This window comes from Euleptes europaea, chromosome 3 (assembly GCF_029931775.1).
Source record: "Euleptes europaea isolate rEulEur1 chromosome 3, rEulEur1.hap1, whole genome shotgun sequence".
NCBI classification, from domain to species: Eukaryota; Metazoa; Chordata; class Lepidosauria; order Squamata; family Sphaerodactylidae; genus Euleptes; species Euleptes europaea.
The window spans coordinates 116,350,171-116,373,095 of record NC_079314.1 but is presented as its reverse complement, the minus strand read 5'-3'; the positions used below and the strand labels follow the sequence as shown (position 1 = coordinate 116,373,095).

The 22,925-nt window shown below is 47.5% G+C and overlaps 1 protein-coding gene across 5 annotated transcripts in view; it reads left to right on the top strand.

Moving 5' to 3' along the window:
- The window catches only part of GATA3 (GATA binding protein 3), a 52,239-nt gene that overhangs the window by 8,422 nt on the left and 20,892 nt on the right, over nt 1–22,925 (top strand). For 3 of the 5 annotated variants that reach the window (XM_056846105.1, XM_056846104.1, XM_056846108.1), the window contains exon 2: nt 3,725–4,264. In XM_056846105.1, the coding sequence (XP_056702083.1) occupies nt 3,725–4,264 (540 nt within the window). The remainder of the gene's footprint in view (nt 1–3,724; nt 4,265–22,925) is intronic. The other 2 variants (XM_056846107.1, XM_056846106.1) reach the window with 1 other exon arrangement.

The following is a 22,925-nucleotide window of genomic DNA, read 5'->3' as shown; positions in this document are numbered from 1 at the left end:
AGGCTAGATGGCCACCTGTCAGCAATGCTGATTCTGCGAACGTAGGCAGATCATGAAAGGGAGGGAAGGAAGGGTTGCGTCGGCGCTTGGCTCTCGTGGCCCTTTCTTGCATGTCCAGGGTAGGACTGATCACCACTTCGGGGCCAGGAAGCAATTTTCCCACCAGGCCAGATTGGCCAGGAATCCTGCAGGATTGTTGTTGTTTTTTTGCCATCTTCTGGGCATGGAGGGGTGTGGGAAGAAGGTAGTTGTGAATTTCCTGCCATCTGCAGGGGGTTGGACTAGATGGCCCTGGTGGTCCCTTCCAACTCTATGATTCTATGAGCGCACAGTTGGATTTCCAAGTTCTGCTGTGGGTAGGCCAGGCCCAACCTCAGAGGCAAAGTACACAACTCCCAGAGCTGCTGAACTCCATAGGGTTTGGCCTCCTTTTAGTGAAAATCTAGAGGAGGGTTCAACTTTGAGCTACCTTGAGGAACAACTACACAGAAGCACCTTAGAAGCTTTTGGGTTCCATGCTATACCATGTTCCATGCTATACCATGTTCCAGGTTCTCTGATCTCTCTTGTCTACCAACGGAACTGCTGTTGAGAGGATGGGTGCGAAGAGGAGGGAGGCAGGAACCATGGGAAAACACCGCCCCGACTGGATCATGACCATTTTAATGTGTTATCCTGCAAGGGCAATGATCCAGCCAAAGTATGTTTAAGCCCCAGGGATTGTGGCTAGAACTCAGGCCCGAAACCTATCTGCTGGGAAACAATAGGACTTAAAATAACGCTTTCCTTGAGCTGAATTGTGTCCCAAGGTACTTAATTTTAATTCGCTGCAGGAAGCGACCCCCACCCCATGTGTGTGTATTAAGTGCAGTCAAGTCACTTCAGACTCATGGAGACTCTATGAATCAATGTCCTCCAAAACGTCCTATCCCTAACAGCCTTGCTCAGGTCTTGCAAATTGGGCCATGGCTTCCTTTATGGAGTCAATCCATCTCTTTTTGGGTCTTCCTCTTTTCCAGCTGCCTTCCACTTTTCCTAGCATAATTGTCTTCTCCAGTGGCTCTTGTCTTCTCATAACGTGACCAAAGTAAAATAGCCTCAGTTTGGTCATTCTAGCTTCTAGGGTCAGTTCAGGCTTGATTTGATCTAAAACCCACTGGTATATTATATTTATTATTATTAAAGTCCTTAGACCAAGCATAAAATGTTTGCAGTTGCATGGCATACCCAAACCAGCAGTATAAAGCAATACATTGGATTAAAACACTATACAAAATATTACTCTCTTTAAAAACTGGTCATCAATATAAATTTAAACAATCAGTCCCCTCTACAACATTTCATTTCTACTTAGATTTCCTATAATTAAATACTATTCTACAAAACATGGCCACTAACTTTGCTGTGTGTGTGTTAAGTGCCGTCAAGTCGCTTCCGACTCATGGCGACCCTATGAATCAAAGTCCTCCAAAATGTCCTATCTTTGACAGCCTTTCTCAGATCTTGTAAATTGAGGGCCGTGGCTTCCTTTATGGAGTCAATCCATCTCTTGCTGGGTCTCAGGTAACTTTGTTACCTGAGAAAATTCATCCTTAAGAAGGACGGTATCCGTAACCACCCTAATAAACAATTCGTAACCTTCCTAATAAATGAAAATCCCTTGGGTGTCTGCCAACCTCCATGTGGTATAATGCAAAATATCAGTAGGGGAGTGGTACCCAAAGCACATATATGCAAAGAGGAAAAAATACAACTATACACCTGAATGTAATTAATTCTATAATATTCCAGAAAGGTGATTTATAATTTTAAGTATCAACTTATAATTTCCAAAACACAAAACAAAGTATACAAGGTTTCGCGATGTATCCTTGTTACACGTATCAGCTTCGTCTGAAGTCCGTGGATCTGTATTTTGCCATTACAGGAGAATCTTGACTGCTCCACTGAGTCTCTCTGATTCAAATCCTGTTACCAAGCAGATTATTCTGTTTGAGTTGGCAGACCACGCTGTCTGGGCTTCGCCTCTCTTTCGCCTAGGTCTGCTGGGTAACAGAATTTGAATCAGAGAGACTCCGTGGAGAAGTCAATATTCTCCTGTAATGGCAAGATATAGAGCAGTGGTTCTCAAAGTGGGCAGTACCACCCCCTGGGGGGCAGAGGGATCACTTAGGGGGGCACTAAGAGGCAAGAGGGCAGAAGGGGGGCACTAGAGGTGGGCTCCTTCAACTGGGTTGTTCACTAATTTACAATAGATCAAGCTATGGAAAATTTGGTGGAAACTATCAGAATTTCCCCCCAGACTTTGAAGAGCTGGTACAACTGGATGTAGTTCACCCATTTTGTTGAATAAACTTCAACTAAAAAGTTTAAATTTGATTGTGAATAGATGTGCAATTAGTTGTTACTGTTTTGAAATTTTATGCAGACCCCTATTTTGAATAATGCTTTTTATAGGATAGGGTAGGGGGGTGCTGGGGTTGAGTTTGTGGAACCAAGGGGGCGGTAGCCTGAAAAGTTTGCGAACCTCTGGTACACATGAACACACAAAGCTGCCTTATACTGAATCAGACCCTGGGTCCATCAAAGTCAGTATTGTCTACTCAGACCGGAAGTGGCTCTTCAGGGTATCATGCAGAGGTCTTTCTCATCACCTACTTGCCTAGTCCCTTTAACTGGAGATGCCGGGGATTGAACCTGGGACCTTCTGCATGACAAGCAGATGCTCTACCACTGAGCCATGGTATAGAGCAACACACTTCTGATGAAGCTGATATGCGAAACATGGATAAATCACAAAATCTTGTATAGTTTGTTTTGCATTGACAGAAGTGTTTTGAAAATTATAAGTTAATATTTAAAAGTATAAATCACCTTTTTGGAAAATTATAGAATTCATTACATTCAGGTGTGTAGTGGTATTTTCTCTCTCTTTATATAGATGAACCTCCAGGTGGTGGCTGGAGATCTCCCGCTATTACAACTGATATCTAGACGACAGAGATTAGTGAACTCCCTGAATCCAGGGAACTCCCTGGATCCCAAATTGTTCAAGGAAGGGAACTGGATGTTGGGGTAGCCAGCGGATCTGAGTTGAGGCCCCCCTGGCAGATTTCTCTAGTGCTTCTTCTGGGAGAAGGCGACTAAGTGGGACCTCTGCTTGTCTTCTTTCCTTTCCTTTACCCGTTAGAAGCTCTTTGATCCATTGATCTTGAGCAGCGTAATGTTTGAGGGATATAAGGACTGAAATAAATCTTGCCACTGACAATGTAGCCTTGGGATCCCTGTCGCTTAATAAAAAAGGCCTTGTGTCAGACACAGAGGCATTAGATTTATATGTTAAAAGGGGAGAAATATAATGTGATCTAAGTTCCTCATAAAAGCGGCATTCCAAGAGGGCATGAGCTAATGAATCGATAGAGCCAGAAGAGCAAGGACTGGTCCTGTCTGGGTATGGTATATTCAAAATTCTGCCCTGCATAACCATAGAGGGGTTAGCATTCAGTCTAGCGAAACAGAAGACTCTAGAAAGACGAGGAGTTGTCAAATAATAAGTATAAGTGGGCAAACCATGTGGTGGGGGTATTCCGAAAAACTGGGATGAACAAATGCAGCGAGCACGAAAATTAGTGCTGTTATAATCGAGCTCTTTAATGCACTTTTTAATTTTGGCGAAAGGTCACTCTGGCTTATTCCATTTCACACTGCTTGTCTTCTGTCCTAGCAGGTGGCCAGGTGTGCCGTCCGCCTCTGCTGCACGGCTCCCTCCCGTGGCTGGACGGGAGCAAAGCCCTGGGGGGCCACCACAGCGCCTCCCCCTGGAACCTGAGCCCCTTCTCCAAGACCCCCATCCACCACAGCTCGCCCGGACCGCTCTCCGTGTACCCGCCGGCTTCCTCCTCCACCTTGTCCACGGGCCACTCCAGCCCGCACCTCTTCACCTTCCCGCCGACCCCGCCTAAAGATGTCTCCCCGGATCCCTCCATCTCGACCCCGGGCTCCACCGGATCCAGCCGGCAGGAGGAGAAGGAGTGTATTAAGTACCAGGTGTCTTTGGCCGACACCATGAAGCTGGAGTCCTCGCATTCCCGGACCAGCATGTCTTCGTTAGGGGCGGCCTCGGCCTCCGCTCACCACCCCATCACCACCTACCCTTCCTACGTCCCCGAATATGGCTCTGGACTTTTCCCCCCGAGCAGCTTGCTAGGGGGGTCGCCGACTGGGTTCGGGTGCAAATCCAGACCGAAAGCACGCTCCAGCACAGGTAAGGTCTTTAATGGATTCTTAACTTGCTCCTCTCGGCCAGGGGTAAAAAATTAGAAATGATTGCATCTATGGGGGGGACTCCAAACGTACATAAGTTCCAGTTTGAGTGCAAAAACTAAGGACAGGAGATCGTAAACCAATCTTAAAGGCCAGTGATCCACATAAGGAAGTAATCCAGAAACCAAGCCAGCATGGTGTAGTGGTTAAGAGTGGTGGACTCTAATCTGGAGAACTGGGTTTGATTTCCCATTCCTCCGCAGGAGCAGCAAACTCTAATCTGGTAAACTGGGTTGGTTTCCCCACTCCTCCATGTGAAGCCTGCTGGGTGACCTTGGGCTAGTCATGGTTCTCTCCGAACTCTCTCAGTCCCACCTACCTCACAAGGTGTCTGTTGTGGGGAGAGGAAGGGAAGGCGACTGTAAGCCGGTTTGAGACTCCTTAAAGGCAGAGACAATTGGGGTATAAAAACCAACCCTCCTTTTTCTTCATCTTAAAATTATGTGAGTGCTGTCCAGTTGCAACCGACATGGTGACCTAGTCAAGCCAGAAGAAGCAGAGGTAGTTTGGCCATTGCCTTCCTCTGCAGAGTCTTCCTTGGTGGTCTCCCTTCTAAGTACCGATACTGCTTAGCTTCCGAGATCTGTCGAGATCGGGCTGTGCCATTCCACCTTTCCTGAAACCGACCAAAGATAGCCCCCAAACACTGTCGGGCCACATTCCAAAATATTGACTATACAGTCTTTCAGCAAGATCAGAGCAGCTGAAACAGAATCAGGGCCCCCAGAGGTCTCCCGGTCCAGCAGGAACCAGACTACAGCCTTAGCTTTAACAAAGCTATGGCATCATAAGAACACAAGAAAGGCCCTGCTGGATCATGAGAGGGAGGGCACCTTGGCCATCTTCTGGGCATGAAGTATGAGTCACTGTGTGTGTGTGTGTGGGGGGGAGGTAGTTCGGAATTTCCTGCATTGTGCAAGGGGTTGGGCTAGATGACCTTGGTGGTCCCTTCCAACTCTATGATTCTATGGATCAGACCAAGGCCCATCAAGTCCAGCAGTCTGTTCACACAGTGGCCAACCAGGTGCCTCTAGGAAGCCCACAAGCAAGACGACTGCAGCAGCATTATCCTGCCTGTGTTCCACAGCACCTCATATAATAGGCATGCTCCTCTGATCCTGGAGAGAATATGAGAACATAAGGGAAGTCATGCTGGATGAGACCAAGGCCCATCAAGTTCAGCAGTCCGTTCACACAGCGGCCAACCAGGTGCCTCTGGGAAGCCCACAAGCAAGATGACTGCAGCAGCATTGTCTTGTCTGTGTTCCAAAGCACCTAATATAATAGGCATGCTCCTCTGATCCTGGTGGGTGGGTGAACATAAGAACATAAGCAATGTTGTGCTGGATCAGACCAAGGCCCATCAGGTCCAGCAGTCTGTTCACACAGTGGCCAACCAGGTGCCTCTAGGAAGCCCACAAACAAGACGACTGCAGCAGCATTATCCTGCCTGTCTTATCCATCATGTGTTCCCAGGACATTTGTGGCATTGGCGGGAGGCCATTTTGTTACTCTAGAGAAGCTCCATGGATTTGATTGGTAATACTCTAGAGGAAATGGTTTCCTGACAGCAATCACCTTCCCAGGGTAACAGTGAGAGGGAAGGACGTGACCCCTCGGTAATGGCTGTGATCCTTGGCACACATACGTGGAGGTACATGACTCGGGTTGCCAACTTCCAGGTGGTGGCTGGAGATCTCCCACCATTACAACAGATCTCCAGGGGACGGAGATCAGTTCCCCTGGAGAAAATGGTCACCTTGGAAGGTGGACTCGGTGGCATTATATCCCATTGAAGTCTCTCTCCTCCCTGAACCCCACCCTCCTCAGGCTCTACCCCCAAAATCTCCAGGTATTTTCCAACCCAGAGCTGGCAACCCTACATATTACATTAATGAGATTTATGTCCAAGTCAACGGCTTTGATCCATAAAAAACCCCTCTTCTCACCCACCACTTCTAGGGTTGCCAGGTCCCTCTTCACAAAAGGTGGGAGGTTTTGGGGGCAGAGCCTGAGGAGAGCAGGGTTTAGGGAGGGGAGGGATTTAAATGCCATAGAGTCCAATTGCCAAAGGCAACCATTTTCTCCAGGGGAACTGATCTCTATTGGCTAGAGATTAGTTGTAATAGCAGGAGATCGCCTGCTAGTACTTGGAGGTTGGCAACCCTACCCACACCCCAGTTTTAGAAAGTTGTCTACAAGGAGGTATTCGTGAAAGATCTTTTCAGTTTCCTTATTTTATTTAGCTAAATGGGATATAAGACTTCAAATTTGATTTAAATCGGATTCAGGGTCAACTCATCCCTGCCATGTCCAATGAGTCAGGAATCCTCAAAGTTCATGGGAAGGGATAAAATAAAATTCCATATAGTTGCACAGATGGCATCATATTGCCACATCCTGGTGTGTACTTCAGGACCAGCTTATGCATGACATATTCCACGCTGGTATGTGTCATATATGATGCATGTACACGGCAGGAAATTCTGGTTCAGAGCGGCTTCCCTTGGCATGTACGCGTCCAGCACAACAGCTCTGAGCGTGTCCCCGACCACTGAGAGTTTACATATGAGACTTTTCCATTGTGGTTCTGTGTCTTTAAAAGCAATTTGGCCTAAAGCCATGATCAGGTGATCTTGTTGGAATGTTTGGGAAAGCTTTGCCTGGTGATTTACTCTCTTAAAGGCACAGGAGTGAGTCAGGCTGACTTGTTTTTTGGGTCAGTTGGCAAAATTCAGACACAACCTTGCATGGGTGGGGTAGGCCTTTTTGTCTTGTGTGTGTGTGTGTGCGCGTGCGTGTTTGGTCAAGCACTTGTCATTTTACAGCCCTTCCTAGATCACAAAAAATGTTCAATGTGGAATGGTGGTTAGAGGGTCAGACGAGGATCTGGGAGACCCAGGTTCAACCCCCCACCCATGCCATGGGACCTTGCTGGGTGACCTTGGGCCAGTCTCACTCTCTCAGCCTCACCTACCTCACAGGGTTGTTGTGAGCATAAAATTGAGGAAAGGAGAATGATGCTAAACATTTTGGGTCCCTTTTGGAGAGAAAGGCAGGATAGAAATGATGTGAAGAAATAAATAAATAACTGAAGCTGACGGGTGAGAGATTCAAGACTGATAAAAGGAAGTATTACTTCACACGACGCATAGTTAAGTTGTGGAACTCCCTGCCTCAGGATGTGGTGATGGCTGCCAACTTGGAAGGCTTGAATAGGGGAGTGGACATGTTCATGGAAGAGAGGGATATCCATGGCTACGAGTCAAAATGGCTACTAGTCATGATGCATCCCTATTCTCTCCAGGATCAGAGGAGCGTGCCTATTATATGAGGTGCTGTGGAACCCAGGCAGGATGGTGCTGCTGCAGTCGTCTTGTTTGTGGGCTTCCTAGAGGCACCTGATCGGCCATGGTGTGAACAGACTGCTGGACTTGATGGGCCTGGGTCTGATCCAGCAGGGTCTTTCTTATGTTCTTCACCACCCTTTAGGAGCTCTAGCTAAACCTAGCATACGTGGCATGCACAGGTAGAGGTCTGGATTTTAACAGTGCCTCTTCAAAACTCTGTTGGGGTGTTTTTTGGGCTCAGGTGTTCACTTCCTTTTAAGCTGAGTAATGAAACCAGCTCTCACAGGTTTTTTTAGCTGCATCAACCTTTTCTCAAACCATTTGCTCAACTCCAGATGCTTTCCCTTGTTTGGCGCAATTTGCTACTAACTTGGAAATGTCTGGAGAGTTGACTAAAGGGCCGTGCGGTGTCGCGGAAGGGAAGGACGCGCCACAAAACCCGAATGTGTTCCGGAAATATTATTTATTGGTCCAGTGACTTCCCTATTCAAAGGAAATGCAAAGGGAGAGAACCGTGTATGCTTCTGCCGCTCAACAATTCCTCCACATTTCCTCCGATTCTCTTCGCAGAGCCCGTTTATTTTAAGTAAGGGAGAGGAGGATTAAAAAAAAAAAAGTTTGGGAAAATGGGGATTTGATTGAGGCTGTCTCACCAGGGCTTGTCTCCTAAGCGTTCCACAATCCGCACAGTAGAAACAGTGATCCCAATTGCAATGACTAGAAAGTAAATTGCATCAAGTTTGAAGGGAACACCAGGGTCATCTAGTCTAATCCCCTGCACAATGCTGGACATTTACAACTGCCCTCCCCCCACAGCCCCAGTGACCCCCACTACATGCCCAGAAAATGACCATCACGTCTGTGGGGCTTACTTTCAGGAAAGGGTCATGATTCCTTGTGGAACGAAAAGGCATGCTTTAGTGCAGAAGTTGGCTTGGAAGTAAGCCTCGCTAAATTTAATGGGAATTGCTCCGATGTGCGTTTGCAGTCTTAAATCAAAAGCCAAGGACTGTGTTCGGCATTGTGGTGTGCTTGGTAGTGGGAAGAGGGCCGCCAGTCCCCAGGTGGGGCCTGGGGATCTCTTGGGATTACAGCTCATCTCCCGGCTACAGAGATCAGTTCCTCTGGAGAAAATGGATGTTTTGGAGGGTGGGCTGTATGGTATTGCACTAGGGTTGCCAACCTCCATGTAGTAGCTGGAAATCTCCTGCTATTACAACTAATCTCCAGCTGATAGAGATCAGTTCCCCTGAAGAAATTGGCCGCTTTGGCCATTGGACTCTATGGCATTGAAGTCTCTCTCATCCCCAAAGCTCGGCCTCCTCAGGCTCTGCCCCAAAAACCTCCCACCAGTGATGAAGAGGGACCTGGCAACCCTATATTGTACCCCAGTGAAGTCCTTGTCCTCCCCAGGCTCCATCCCTAAATCTCCAGGCGTTACCCAACCTGGATCTGGCAACCCTACACCCCCATCCCCACCAGTGGCCAGAGGGAACATGGCTTGAAAGTGGTTTTAAAGTGCAGTAGCAGGCCTGATAGAAAGGTGATAGGAAGAAAGCAGATTCCTTTGAAATGTGGAATTGGAGGAGAGGGTTACAGATACTGTGGACTGCTAAAAAAATAATCAGTGGGTTATAGGGGAGGGGCCGTGGCTCAGTGGTAGAGCATTTGCTTGGCATGCAGAAGGTCCCCAGTTCAATCCCCAGCATCTCCAGTTAAAGGGACAAGGCAGGTAGGTGATGTGAAAGATCTCTGCCTGAGACCCTGGAGAGCCGCTGCTGGTCTGAGTAGACAATACTGACTTTGATGGACCAAGGGTCTGATTCAGTATAAGGCAGCTTCATGTGTTCATGTGTCATAGATCAAATCAAGACTGAACTGGCCCTAGAAGCTAAAATGACTAAACTGAGGCTGCCATACTTTGGTCACATTATGAGAAGACAAGAGACACTGGAAAAGACAGTAATGCTAGGAAAAGTTGAAGGCAGCAAGAAAAGAGGAGGCCCCAACAAGAGATGGATTGACTCAATCAAGGAAGTCACTGCCCTCAACTTGCGAGACCTGAGCCAGGCTGTTAAGGATAGGACGTTTTGGAGGAAATAGATTCATAGGGTCGCCATGAGTCGGAAGCGACTTGACGGCACTTAACACACACGCAGCAGGCCTGGGGAGTTTTCCCCCTGATCAGTTGGCAACCCGAATTGATTGGCGGTGTAATTTTCCACCCCGTGCTTCTTTGCCAGCACGTTCGGCTGCGCTTATCTGAAACCCGGCGGACTTCCGAATCCACGCCTTTAGGATCAGACTGTTTGCATATAAAACCGAGAGCAGGCTCAGTCCAAATTCTTCCCCTTCCCTTCCCCCGTTTTTGAGGCATCTGCAGGCAGAGCAGAGTCGTCCCAGCCTGCAGAGGGATCAGTTGTCAGGGTTTTTTCTTCTTTCCAGGGTGACATTTATTCTGACTGTCTGAGCAGGGACTGTCTCTATTTAGCTGATATGTTTTAGCTAATCCAATTATTTTCAGACTGCTGCACGCGACAGTTACATTGTTTATCCAGCGCCAGGAACTTTAATAGAGTCCGGATGCGGTTAACAGTGACAAAGAGAGAGAGAGAGAGAGAGAGAGAAAGCCCAGAACGGCCTCTTTCTGTACATGCAAGCAAACCAGGGGGTGGGGGGTTGGGGGAAGGAAGAGAAAGAGAAAAGAGGGCGGGAGAGAGGAAACAGAAGAGGGATCTTAGTTCTAGCTGTCACTTTCTGGCTGGCAAAGGCACCTGCGATATTCAGGGCTGCCGTGTGATCAGAAAAGGAGAGACAAAAAAGTTTTGCTACTTTGGAGACGGTGGTTGCCTGAAGTCCAGGGTTGCCAACCTCCTGGTACTAGCTGGAGATCTCCTGCTATTACAACTGTTCTCCAGCCAATAGAGATTAGTTCCCCTGGAGAAAATGGCTGCTTTGGTCATTGGACTCTATGGCATTGAAGTCCCTCCCCTCCCCAAACCCCTCCCTCCTCAGGCTCCACCCCCAAAACCTGGCGAAGAGGGACCTGGCAACCCTACTGAAGTCCTTGGCCAGGGCAGGGCCTGTGGATCTTTTGATGGGCCCGCAGAGCTGAGCTCTGTCCTCCTGAACCCTGGGTGGCTAGTTTAGCAGACCAGCAGGGTGGTGGATGCCAGATCCTGATTTACCTGTCCTTCTTGGGGGTATCATCGGTGTGTCTAGAAAGGTTAAGAACATAAGAACATGAGAAAAGCCATGCTGGGACACACCAAGGCCCACCAAGTCCAGCAGTCTGTTCACACAGGGGCCGACCAGGTGCCTCCAGGAAGACCACAAACAAGACGACTGCAGCAGCACCATCCTGCCTGTGTTCCAAAGCACCTAATATAATAGGCATTCCTCATCTGTTCCTGGAGAGAATAGGGATGCATCATGACTAGGATCCATTTTGACTAGTAGCCATGGATAGCCCTCTCCTCCATGAACGTGCCCACTCCCCTCTTAAAGCCTTCCAAGTTGGCAGCCATCACCACATCCTGGGGCAGGGAGTTCCACAACTGAACTATGCATTGTATGAAGAAATACCTCCTTTTCTCTGTTTTGACTCTCTCACCCTCCAGCTTCAGCAGATAATCCCACATTCTAGTATTATGAGAGAGGCAGAAAAGCTTCTCCCTGTCCACTCTTTCCATACCATGCATAATTTTGTAGACCTCTCTCATGTCTCCCCTTAACTGCCTTCTTTCCAAGCTAAACAGCCCTAAGCATTTTAACCATTCCTCATAGGGCAGTTGCTTTAGTCCTGTGATCATTTTGGTTGCTCTTTTCTGCACCTTCTCAAGTTCTGCAATATCCTTTTTTTAGGTTTGGTGACCAGAAATGTACATAGTATTCCAAGTGTGGTCTCACCATAGATTTCTACAAGGGCAGTATGATATCAGCAGTTTAATTCTCTATTCCTCGTCTAATTATAGCCAGCACAGAATTTGCCTTGTTCGTAGCAGCCTGACACTGGGTTGACATCTTCATTGAGCGATCCACTACCACCCCGAGATCCCTTTCTTGGTCTGTTTCTGCCAGCACAGATCCCATCACTGTATATGTGAAGTGGGATTTTTTTGCCCCAATATGCATCACTTTGCACTTGCTCACATCCGGTTTGGAGAGATCCTTTGGGAGCTCTTCACAGCCTGATTTTGTTTTCACCAAATAATTTGGTGTCATCTGACCTTTGTGCGTGCCAAAGAAATTGATCACCAGACAGAGACATGGCTTAATGGAGGCGAAGCAAGGGGGAATGGTAGGGTTTCCAGGTCCCTCTTTGCCACTGGCAGGTGGGTTTTGGGGCAGAGCCTGAGGAGGGCGGGTTTGGAGAGAGTCCAATTGCGAAAGCAGCCATTTTCTCCAGGGGAACTGATCTCTATTGGCTGGAGATCAGTTGTAAGAGCTGGAGATCTCCAGCTAGTAACTGGAGGTTGGCAACCCTAGGGAATGGTAAAGTAAAGCCAAAGGAAGGGAAAGGATCGGGATGGGAGATAAGTTAAACCTGAGCTAGAGAGCTGGTTTTAGGGATCCGGAGAGCTTGCTTGGTCGCTCCTACAGTTCTTTGTTGGTCTTTTTTTATTCTGCTGTGCAGCCAAAGAGGAAGTGGTGAGTGAGAGGCAGACACCTTTTGGGGTTGTGGCTCAGACAGACCTAGATAGGCCAGCCGGCTTTCAATGAGATCGGTCGAGTGGCTGAGTCTCTTGAACGGTCCTCAGTAGGGTTGCCAGCTAGGTTTGCCAATCTCCAGGTACTCGCTGGGGATCTCCTGCTATTACAACTGATCTCCAGCTGATAGAGATCAGTTCCCCTGGAGGAAATGGCCACTTTGGTAATTGGACTCTATGGCATTGAAGTCCTTTACTTCCCCAAACCCCGCCCTCCTCAGGCTCCGCCCCAAAAACCTCCTGCCGGTAGCAAAGAGGGACCTGCCAGCTCTGGGTTGGGAAATACGTAGAGATTTTTTGGGGGGGGGGAGGGTGAGGAGGGCAGGGTTTGGAGTGGGAGGGACTTTAATGCCATAGAGTCCAATTGCCAAAGCGGCCATTTTCTCCAGGTGAACTGATCTCTATCAGCTGGAGATCAGCTGTAATAGCAGGAGATCTCCAGCTAGTACCTGGAGGTTGGCAAACCTAGGTGGGGTCTTCTTCCCTTCCCCTCTGCACAACAGACACCCTGTGAGGTAGGTGGGGCTGAGAGAGCTCTAACAGAGTTGTAACTTGCCCAAGGTCACCCAGCTGGCTTCGTGTGCAGGAGTGGGGAAACAAATCCAGTTCACCAGATTAGCCTCCGCCGCTGATGTGGAAGAGAGGGGAATCAAACCTGGTTCTCCAGATCAGAGTCCACCGTTCCAAACCACCGTTCTTAACCACTACACCACACTGACATGATGGCCAAATGGAGCTTCCAGGTTCAGCAGCAGTGTATCTTTGAATGCCAGTTGATGGAAACAAACAACAAGACGGACTTGTATTCTTCACACCCTGCTTGTAGGCTTATCCAAGGCACCTGGGCAGCTTTTGTCGGAAAAGGATCTTGACTAGATAGGCTTTTGGCTGGATCTAGAAAGATTCTTCTGTTATCACTGGAATAGTACTAGAAACTGTAACCCCGGTCTCTTCAGAGTCTGCAAGGCTCTTAAAAAAAATAAACAGGATGGTTCTTCTGGGTTGAAAACTGGCTCCCTGGCTTATCATTCCTATAGCACTTGTAATATACAGGATTAATCTCCTCTTACAGCAAGGAACGATGGCAGATAATATCATAATGCTATGAATATTTGTGTCGTGGCCGTGGCTGCTACAGGCAAGCAGAGAGACTGAGGCTTACGGCCTTTTGGGATCCCTATGCAATGTGGGGGTGAGTCAGCCAGGAGGTGGTCAGCTACTTTTAGGGGTGTCCTACCATATTTTGCAGCCCCCAACTCCTTTCACGGCAGCCCTGCCAGAAATTTATTTATTTGTTTAATTAATTAATTAATTCAATTTATACCCTGCCCTTTCCCAACCAGGAGAAGCTGCTCAGAACAGCTTCCGACAGTTAGTATATATAATACAGAACAATAGAATTAAAACATAAGTTAAAATAATTACCAAAATGCTAAATTATGCTTCAGATGACTATCCAACAAAGGAAGTTGTTGATCAGCGTAGAAAGTTCTCACACATTCCAGAAATGAAAGGAACCCTTCACCACGCTGGTCAAACAATAGATTCAGAATTATGTCTCTGAACCACAATTCCAGAAGGATGTAGACAAGCTGGAACGCGCCCAGAGGAGGGCAACAAGGATGGTGAGGGGTCTGGAGACCAAGTCCTATGAGGAAAGGTTGAAGGAGATGGGTATGTTTAGCCTGAAGAGAAGACTGAGAGGGGATATGATAACCATCTTCAAGAACTTGAAGGGCTGTCATAGAGAGGAAGGTGCCGAGTTGTTTTCTGTTGCCCCAGAAGGTCGGACCAGAACCAACGGGTTGAAATTAGATCAAAAGAGTTTCCGTCTAGATATTAAGCAGAGGCTAGATGGCCATCTGTCAGCAGTGCTGATTCTATGACCTTAGGCAGCTCATGAGAGGCAGTACATGAGAGGGAGGGCATCATGGCCATCTTCTGCAACCCCATTGGGTAGGGACAATATCTACCTTCCCCCTGAGATTCAAATGTCCCTGCTTTTCTGAGCCGTAGCTACCTTTGTCCCAAGCTGCCATTCCTTTGCTTTCCCTCTCAGAAGTGAATATAGCAACTTCCCAGGCTGTGGAGTGTGTAGTGGTGAGAAAAGCGTAATTTGCTAATTTGGGCATCTGGCGACCATTGCAGGCAGAAGATCCAGGGCAGGATAAAACGGGGTCAACCTGGTGGAGCTGGATGATTTTCTGAGTACCGTTTGAAAGTGTGGATTGGCAGATGTCCATTCCGTAGAATTCAGAAATAAGGAGCATGTATTGTGTTTTGGGGTGTTGGGAAAGCAGCTCTACAGTCTGCCGTTAGGGACAAATCTTTGAAGTAAGAGATGTTGTCGCTTACTTACCTGCCTGGGAATAAAGAACCCAGTAACTCAACAGCGGCTTAACCCTCTGATGGCTTTAGATACTTCACCACTGAAATTTCCAGAGGGTTTGTGGCTCTTTGGGAGGGCGCAGACTTTGCATGCAAAGGTCCCTGATTCAATAGAAGTTCTATAAAATTATGCATGGTATGGAGAGTGGACAGGGAGAAGCTTTTCTCCCTCTCATAATACCAAAACGCGGGGTCATCAGCGGAAGCTGGAGGGTGAGAGATTCAAAACAGATTAAAAGGATGTATTTCTTCACACAATGCATCGTTAAATTGTGGAACTCCCTGCCCCAGGATGTGGTGATGGCTGCTAACCTGGAAGGCTTTAAGAGGGGAGTGGACATGTTCATGGAGGAGAGGGCTATCCATGGCTACTAGTAAAAATGGATACTAGTCATGATGCATACCTATTCTCTCCAGGATCAGAGGAGCAGGCCTATTATATGAGGTGCTGTGGAACACAGGCAGGATAATTCTGCTGCAGTCGTCTTGTTTGTGGGCTTCCTAGAGGCACCTGTTTGGTGACTGTGTGAACAGACTGCTGGACTTGATGGGCCTTGGTCTGATCCAGCAGGGCCTTTCTTATGTTCTAATACCTAGCAGCTCCAGTTCTAGTACTGCAGGTTATCAGATGATGGGAAATACCCTTCTCTGCCTGAGATCCCAGAAATCTGCCGGTCACAGGAGACAGTACTGTGCTAGGTGGAGCGATGGGTTGACTCTGGATGTATGCCCATCTTGTGTATGATCGAAAGCGAGCTCTGCCCTTGGCAAAATAATCTTGGTTGGGGAATGCCTTGACCTAGCTGAAGACTTTTAGGGCTACTGCCCATCTCCATTTTTAGCAGAAAAGAAAGTGGTTTTTTGCGCAATGCATGGCAAACATGTAGAGTTGCCAGGTCCTTCTTCGCCACCGGCAGGAGGTTTTTGGAGTGGAGCCTGAGGAGGGTGGGGTTTAGGGAGGGGAGGGACTTCAATGCCATAGAGACCAATGGCCAAAGTGGCCATTATTTCCAGGTGAACTGATCTCTGTTGGCTGGTGATCAGTGGTAATAGCAGGAGATCTCCAGCTACTACCTGGAGGCTGGCAACCCTAATGTGGAATCATTGCCTATAGTCGATCGTGACGGTCCTTGACTTGAGAAAGCTGTAAAAAGGGAATTCGTTCGAAGTCATAGAGCCTGGGTACATCAATGGTTGTTAGTTATAAAATCTGAAGGTGACCTCAGTGTTTGGAGGGAGTGCACAGGGAGAGGCTATGGCTTAGTGGTTGGGCATCTCTGTTGTGGACAGAAGGTCGCAGGTTCAGTCCCTGGCATCTTCCATAAAAAAAAGTTCAGGTAAGAGCTGATGGAGAAAAAACGCCTTGGGGAGCTATTGCGAGTTAGAACAGACAATGATAAATAGCCTGACTCGGTCGAAGGCAGCTTTATCATTCATACCTCTGAATACCATTTTCTGGAGTGCAATAAAAGGGCTTTAGCCTGAGTCTCTCTCCTTGTAGGACATTCAGGTTGACCTGGTTAGCCCCCGAAAGTAAACAAAATGTTGGGGCAGGTGGACATTTTGCTCAGCCCATCAATGCGCTTCCGCATATTTATTTTATGTCTTTAACGAAAATTGATATCCTGCCTTTGTACGCTCACAAGGGCCACCAATTCTTAAAAAAAAAACCAATTAGATGTCATGTCAAAGACCACATTTTTCAGTAGAGGAGGCCTATACAGTTGCCAGATCAAGCCAGGTTTAAAACCTCAAGTTAATCCCCAAAGGTCTTCATTTTGGTTAATCGCAAATGCGTGAAAGCACTCCAAGAAATGTTAGGTGGAATTTCTTTAAATTTCCCTTGAAATCCCATCAGGATTTTCAACCTTCCTGTTTCCTTAAGCTTTCCGTTCAGTTAAATTTGGAGGCAACCCCAGAAGTGGAATTTGCGGATGCTGTTGACCTTACTATAAAAGGTAAAGCGGGTCATTACTGACCCATGGGGTGTCGTCACATCCCGACGTTTACTAGGCAGACTTTGTTTGCGGGGTGGTTTGCCAGTTCCTTCCCCAGTCATCTTCCCTTTACCCCCAGCAAGCTGGGTACTCATTTGACCGACCTCGGAAGGATAGGAGGCTGAGTCAACCTTGAGCCGGCTACCTGAAACCGACTTCTGTCAGGATCGAACTCAGGTTGTGAGCAGAGCTTGGACTGCAGTACTGCAGCTTACCACTCTGCACCACGGGGCTTTTGTTGACCTTACTATAGCTTCCCTTAAAATTCCTACAGAGATTTTTTTTTTTTTGGCATGAGTAGGATGCTACAAATTCACTTTAGATTTTGGTTTAGGTGGAAGTGGTACTGTGTTGTATATGGAAAGAGAGGTTGATTCCCTTATTGTCTCTAGAAATATCTTTGGAAAGCGGAGCAGGAGGGGAGTTGTACGTATCTTAGTGTGAAGGCTTATTGGTAGGGTTGCCAGGTCCCTCTTCGCCAGCAGCGGGAGGTTTTTGGGATGGAGCCTCAGGAGGGGAGGGTTTGGGGAGGGGAGGGACTTCAATGCTATAGAGTCCAATTGCCAAAGCGGCCATTTTCTCCAGGTGAACTGATCTCTATCGGCTGGAGATCAGTTGAAATAACAGGAGATCTCCAGCTAGTACCTGGAGGTTGGCAACCCTACTTACTGGCTTTTATGAAAGTGCAAAATGTCAGTTTTTTTGGGAACAGTTGGAACCCAAGATATCAGATTAAGAACATTTTGGCCCCATGTTAGAGAAAATTAGTCCCATATTCATCTCAATGAAATCAATGGGACCTGTTATGATTAGGTTCCATTAGTTTCCACCACAATAAACATTCTCTGGATCCGGGCCAAGAAACTACAGTTACAACACAAGAAAGATTAGGGCGAAGGATTTCTCCCCCCCCTTTCCCTTGTTTATTTTTGAAAACCATACATAATCCATTATGATATCATTACAGAAAGTACAATTGTACAAAACCATATTTAGTTTGGAAGTCAGCTGTCATAACATTCATTTCTAGCCATTAGGCCACACTATTTTACACATTTCTCTCCTACCTTATCTAATGAAAGGTTGCCAATTTCCGTCTTCATACCTTATACTCCCTAAGCAGGTTTCATTTGAAATGTCCCTGCTTGATCAGACCAAAGGTGCATCTTCTGAATCACGGGGTGGTGTTTCCAGATATGAGATATGGCACCTGAATTTGCAGAATTTAAGCGATATTTACAAGTGTGTGTGTGTGCGTGTGTGTTTTAAACAAAACTGGCAATAAGTGGAAACTGATGATTCCAGGACTGGATGAATACTTATTTAAACCTGGAATGACAAAACACCTGAAGCTCAACTCCTGAGTTTCTTCTGGCTGTCAAAAAATGTTCTCTAGAGCCTGGTCATATTTTGTGTGTGTGTAAAGTGCTGTCAAGTTACAGCCAACCTATAGCAACCTAGTAGGAATTTCAAGGCAAGAGACGAACAGAGGTGGTTTGCCATTGCCTTCCTCTACATAGCGACCCTGGGATTCTTAGAATCATAGAGTTGGAAGGGACCACCAGGGTCAACTAGTCCAACCCCCTGCACAACGCGGGAAATTCACAACTACCTCCCCCACACACCCCCATTGACCCCTCCTCCATGCCCAGAAGATGGCCAAGATGCCCTCCCTCTCATGATCTGCCTGAGGTCATAGAATCAGCATTGCTGACAGATGGCCATCTAGCCTCGGCATAAAAACTTTCAGGGAAGGAGAGCTCACCACCTCCCGAGGAAGCCTGTTCCACGGAGGAACCGCTCTAACTGTTAGAAAGCTCGTCCTAATGTCTAGATGGAAACACTTTTGATCTAATTTCAACCCGTTGGTTCTGGTCCGGCCTTCTGGGACAACAGAAAACAACTCCGCACCATCCTCTCCATGATAGCCCTTCAAGTACTTGAAGATGGTTATCATACCCCTTCTCAGTGTTCTCCTCTCTGGGCGATCTTTGGAGGTCTCCCATCCAAATTCGAACCAGGGTTGACTCTGCTTAGCAGCTGTGATCTGATGCGATCATGCTGGGCCATCCAAGCCAGGGTGTTCATATTTTGCCCCCTAAAAGTTGAAGCTTTAAAGAATAGGTAGATTAGTCAGTGAGGGAATGTCGGTTACCAAATTGGAAGCGCTCATTTATGGAGTGTTTATGTTCGGGCCGTCCGATTGGGGCCAGCATGGCACAAGAGGAAACTGAATCATCGACTAATATTTGTGTGCCCGTCTAATCGAGTGAAGGGAGAGGCTGGATGAAACAGGAGGCCAATCTGAGATAGATCTAAGGAGGATGCTTACCGGCTGTTTATTTAGCTCAAAGGGGAGGTCAGTGTAGCAATTCAACACGATCTCCAATCGGGCATTTCAGCTTTATCTGCAAAGAGTCCTCACCAGGACAATTTTTACACCCCACCCCCAATTTTTAACAAATGCCTGCTACTCTTAGCAGTCTGTCTCATCTGGATAGGGTTGCCAACCTCCAGGTGGTGGCTAGCGATCTCCTGCTGTTATAGCGGATCTCCAGGCGACAGAGATCAGTTTGCCTGGAGAAAACGGCCGCTTTGGAAGGTGGACTCTATGGCATTATACCCCATCGAAGTCCCTTCTCTCCCCAAACGCTGCCCTCCTCAGGCTCCACCTAGAATCACAGAATCATAGAATCATAGAGTTCGAAGGGCCAATAGAGGCTATCTAGTCCAACCCCCTGCTCAATGCAGGATCAGCCCAGAGCATCCCTGACAAGTGCTTGTCCAGCCTCTGCTTAAAGACTGCCAGTGAGGGGGAGCTCGCCACCCCCCTAGGTAGCTGATTCCACTGTCGAACAACTCTTAGTGTACATTTTTTCCTCCTAATATCCAGCCGGAACCTTTCTGCCCGCAATTTAAACCCATTATTGTGAGTCGTCCAAAATCTCCAAGCATTTCCCAACCTAGATTTGGCAAGCTTACTTCAGGAGCACTTTTCCAAAGTCCTCATCAGAATGTTTGAGGCAGGGGAAGGGTTTCCTCATCTGGGTAATTGAAAAAAAAAGTTCTGCTTTTCTGCATACTTGAGAAACCTTTCAAGCACAAAACCCTTCCTTGTCTGTGGGTGGCCCAATTGTGTGGCTTCCATCATCCGCAGGGGGTTCAACCATTTTGCCATCAGGCACAGTGATGACATGTAATGGAGGAATCTTCCTTTTATGGCCAGTTCGGTGTAGCTTGATGGTGTTTCTGAAAGTCATGGAAGGAACTGGGTTAGCTTGGATAGCTGCTGGATCTAGAGCTGCCAACTCTGGATTGGGAAATTCCTGGAGATTTGGGGATGGAGCCTGGGGAGGGACCTCAGCGGGGTGTAATGCCATAGAGTCCGTCTTTCAAAGCAGCCATTTTTTCTAGGGGAACTGGTGTCCTGGAGATCAGTTGTAATACTGGGAGGTCTCCAGGCCACACATGGAGGTTGGCAACCCTATCAGCCTCCTATGAGCCAGTGTGGTGTAGTAGTTAAGAGCGATAGACTCTAATCTGGAAAACCAGGTTTGATTCTCCGCTCCTCCACATGAGCAGCGGACTCTAATCTGGAGAACCATCAGCATTTTGGGAGCAAAATAGGCAGATATATTATGCAGAAGCCAATGAGTTTTGAAGCATAGTTAAATTGTTAAATTGTGGAACTCCCTTCCCCAATGGCTGCCAACTTGGAAGGCTTGAAGAGGGGAGTGGACTTGTTCATGGAGGAGAGGGCTATCCATTGTTACTAGTCAAAATGGATACAAGTCATGATGCATACCTATTCTCTCCAGTCTCTGAGGAGCATGCCTATTATATTAGGTGCTGTGGGACACAGACAGGACAATGCTGCTGCAGTCATCTTGTTTGTAGGCTTCCTAGGCACCTGTTTGGTCACTGTGTGAACAGACTGCTGGACTTGATGGGCCTTGGTCTGATCCAACAGGGCTTTTCTTATGTTCTTATGAAGCATGGCTTGCCCCAATAGTTTGTTCGATAAGCCTCTAGAGAATGACGGGAATATATCAAGGGGACCAGTGTTGAGAGTTTCCTTGTTCTGGAACAAGTGACGTTCCTCTAAAATATTTTATCTCTAAAAAAGTGATAAATTTGGCAACCCTGGGCCAACTGCTCTGGATGTTGCTGCTTATTAGTTTTGCACTTTTTTTGGGACTATGAGATCACAGCTGACTTATGGCAACCCCGTAGGGTTTTCCAAGGCAAGAGACTAACAGGTGGTTTGCCATTTCCTTCCTCTGCATAGTGGCCCTGGTACTCCTCAGTGGTCTCCCATCCAAATACTAACCAGGGCCGACCCTGCGTAGCTTCTGAGATCTGACAAGATCAGGCTAGCCTGGGCCACCCAGGTCAGAGCTTGGTCTTGCTACTGTGCTGCTAGTATGACCAAGCGGCTGATAAATGAACTGAAGAGCTGATCCTGGAATAGTACATTCCAAATAGAGTTGTACCCTCCATTTGAAAGTGACGTGTTCCATGTACATCTTTTCTGCACAGTCCTTCTAAAGCATAAACCCAACTGCTGTAATTGTAACCATCATCAACGAATTTGTGGAGGTTGTTTTAACCATCTTTTTAGTCTATTTTTTTTTAGTCTAAGAGTTTATTGTATCTTGCTGTATTGAGTGCTTTGTTGTTAGCCGCCCTGGGCCTGGCTTTGGCTGGGGACTGAGGGCAGAATAAAAATCTAAATAAATAAATAAGTGAAATAAACATAGAGGCCACATGAACACACATGAACACATGAAGTTGCCTTATACTGAATCAGACCCTTGGTCCATCAATGTCCACTCAGACCGGCAGCGGCTCTCTAGGGTCTCAGACAGAGGTCTTTCACATAACCTCCTTGCCAAGTCCCTTTTAACTGGAGATGCTGGGTTGGGAGATACCTGGAGGTTGGGAAATACCTGGAGATTTTGGGGGTGGAGACTGAGGAGGGCGGGGTTTGGGGAGGGGAGGGACTTCAATGCCATAGAGTCCAATTGCCAAAGCGGCCATTTTCTCCAGGGGAACTGATCTCTTTCGGCTGGAGAGCAGTTGTAATAGCAGGAGATCTCCAGCTAGTACCTGGAGGTTGACAACCCTATTGGCAACTCTACACTCCACTCTGGCTATCGAGATCACACAACAACCTTGTAGCAGAGGAGCCAGTTGGTACGTTATCATTGGCTGCCAATTTCATCTGTGCAATGTGGGAATGGGCTCAGGTCCCTTGTTGTGCTACATACATATGGTAGTGCGCACAGTGGTTGGTTTGTACACAGGAGCATAAAGATAGCATGCCTCAGATGGTGCATGGATGGGGCCGGGTGTTGAGCATACACCTGGGATGAGAATGTCTCTTGTCTTGAACATCCCACGGGGTCACCATAAGTCAGCTGTGACTTGATGGTACTTTCCACCACCAAGAGCAAATGATAGCTGTTTCTTCCAACGGTTCAGGGTATTTAACAAGCACCCTGACTTGGATGGCCCAGGCTGGCCTGATCTTATGAGGTCTCAGAAGCTAAGTAGTGTCAGCCCTGGTTAGTATTTGGAAGAAGAAGAAGAAGAGTTGGTTTTTATATGCCGACTTTCTCTCCCACTCAAGGGAGAATCAAACCAGCTTACAATCACCTTCTCTTCCCCTCCCCACAACAGACACCCTGTGAGGTAGGTGGGGCTGAGAGAGTGTGACTAGCCCAAGGTCACCCAGCTGGCTTTGTGTGTAGGAGTGGAGAAACAAATCCAGTTCACCAGATTAGCCCCACGGCTCATGTGGAGGAGTGGGGAATCAAACCCAGTTCTCCACATCAGACTCCACCACTCCAAACCACAGCTCTTAACCACTACACCACGCTGGCTCTCAACCCCACGCTGGCGTGGATGGACACCAAGGAAGTCCAGGGTTGTTACACAGAGGCAGGCAATGGTAAACCACCTCTGTTCATCTCTTGCCTTGACCTGGATGGCCCAGGCTAGCCTGATCTCCTTAGATCTTGGAGCCTAAGCAGGGTGAGCCCTGATTAGTACTTGGATGAGAAACCACTAAGGAATCCAGGATTGTTTATGCAGAGGCAGGCAATGGCCAACCACTTCTTTTCATCTGCCCTGATCGAGATGGCCCAGGCTCGCCT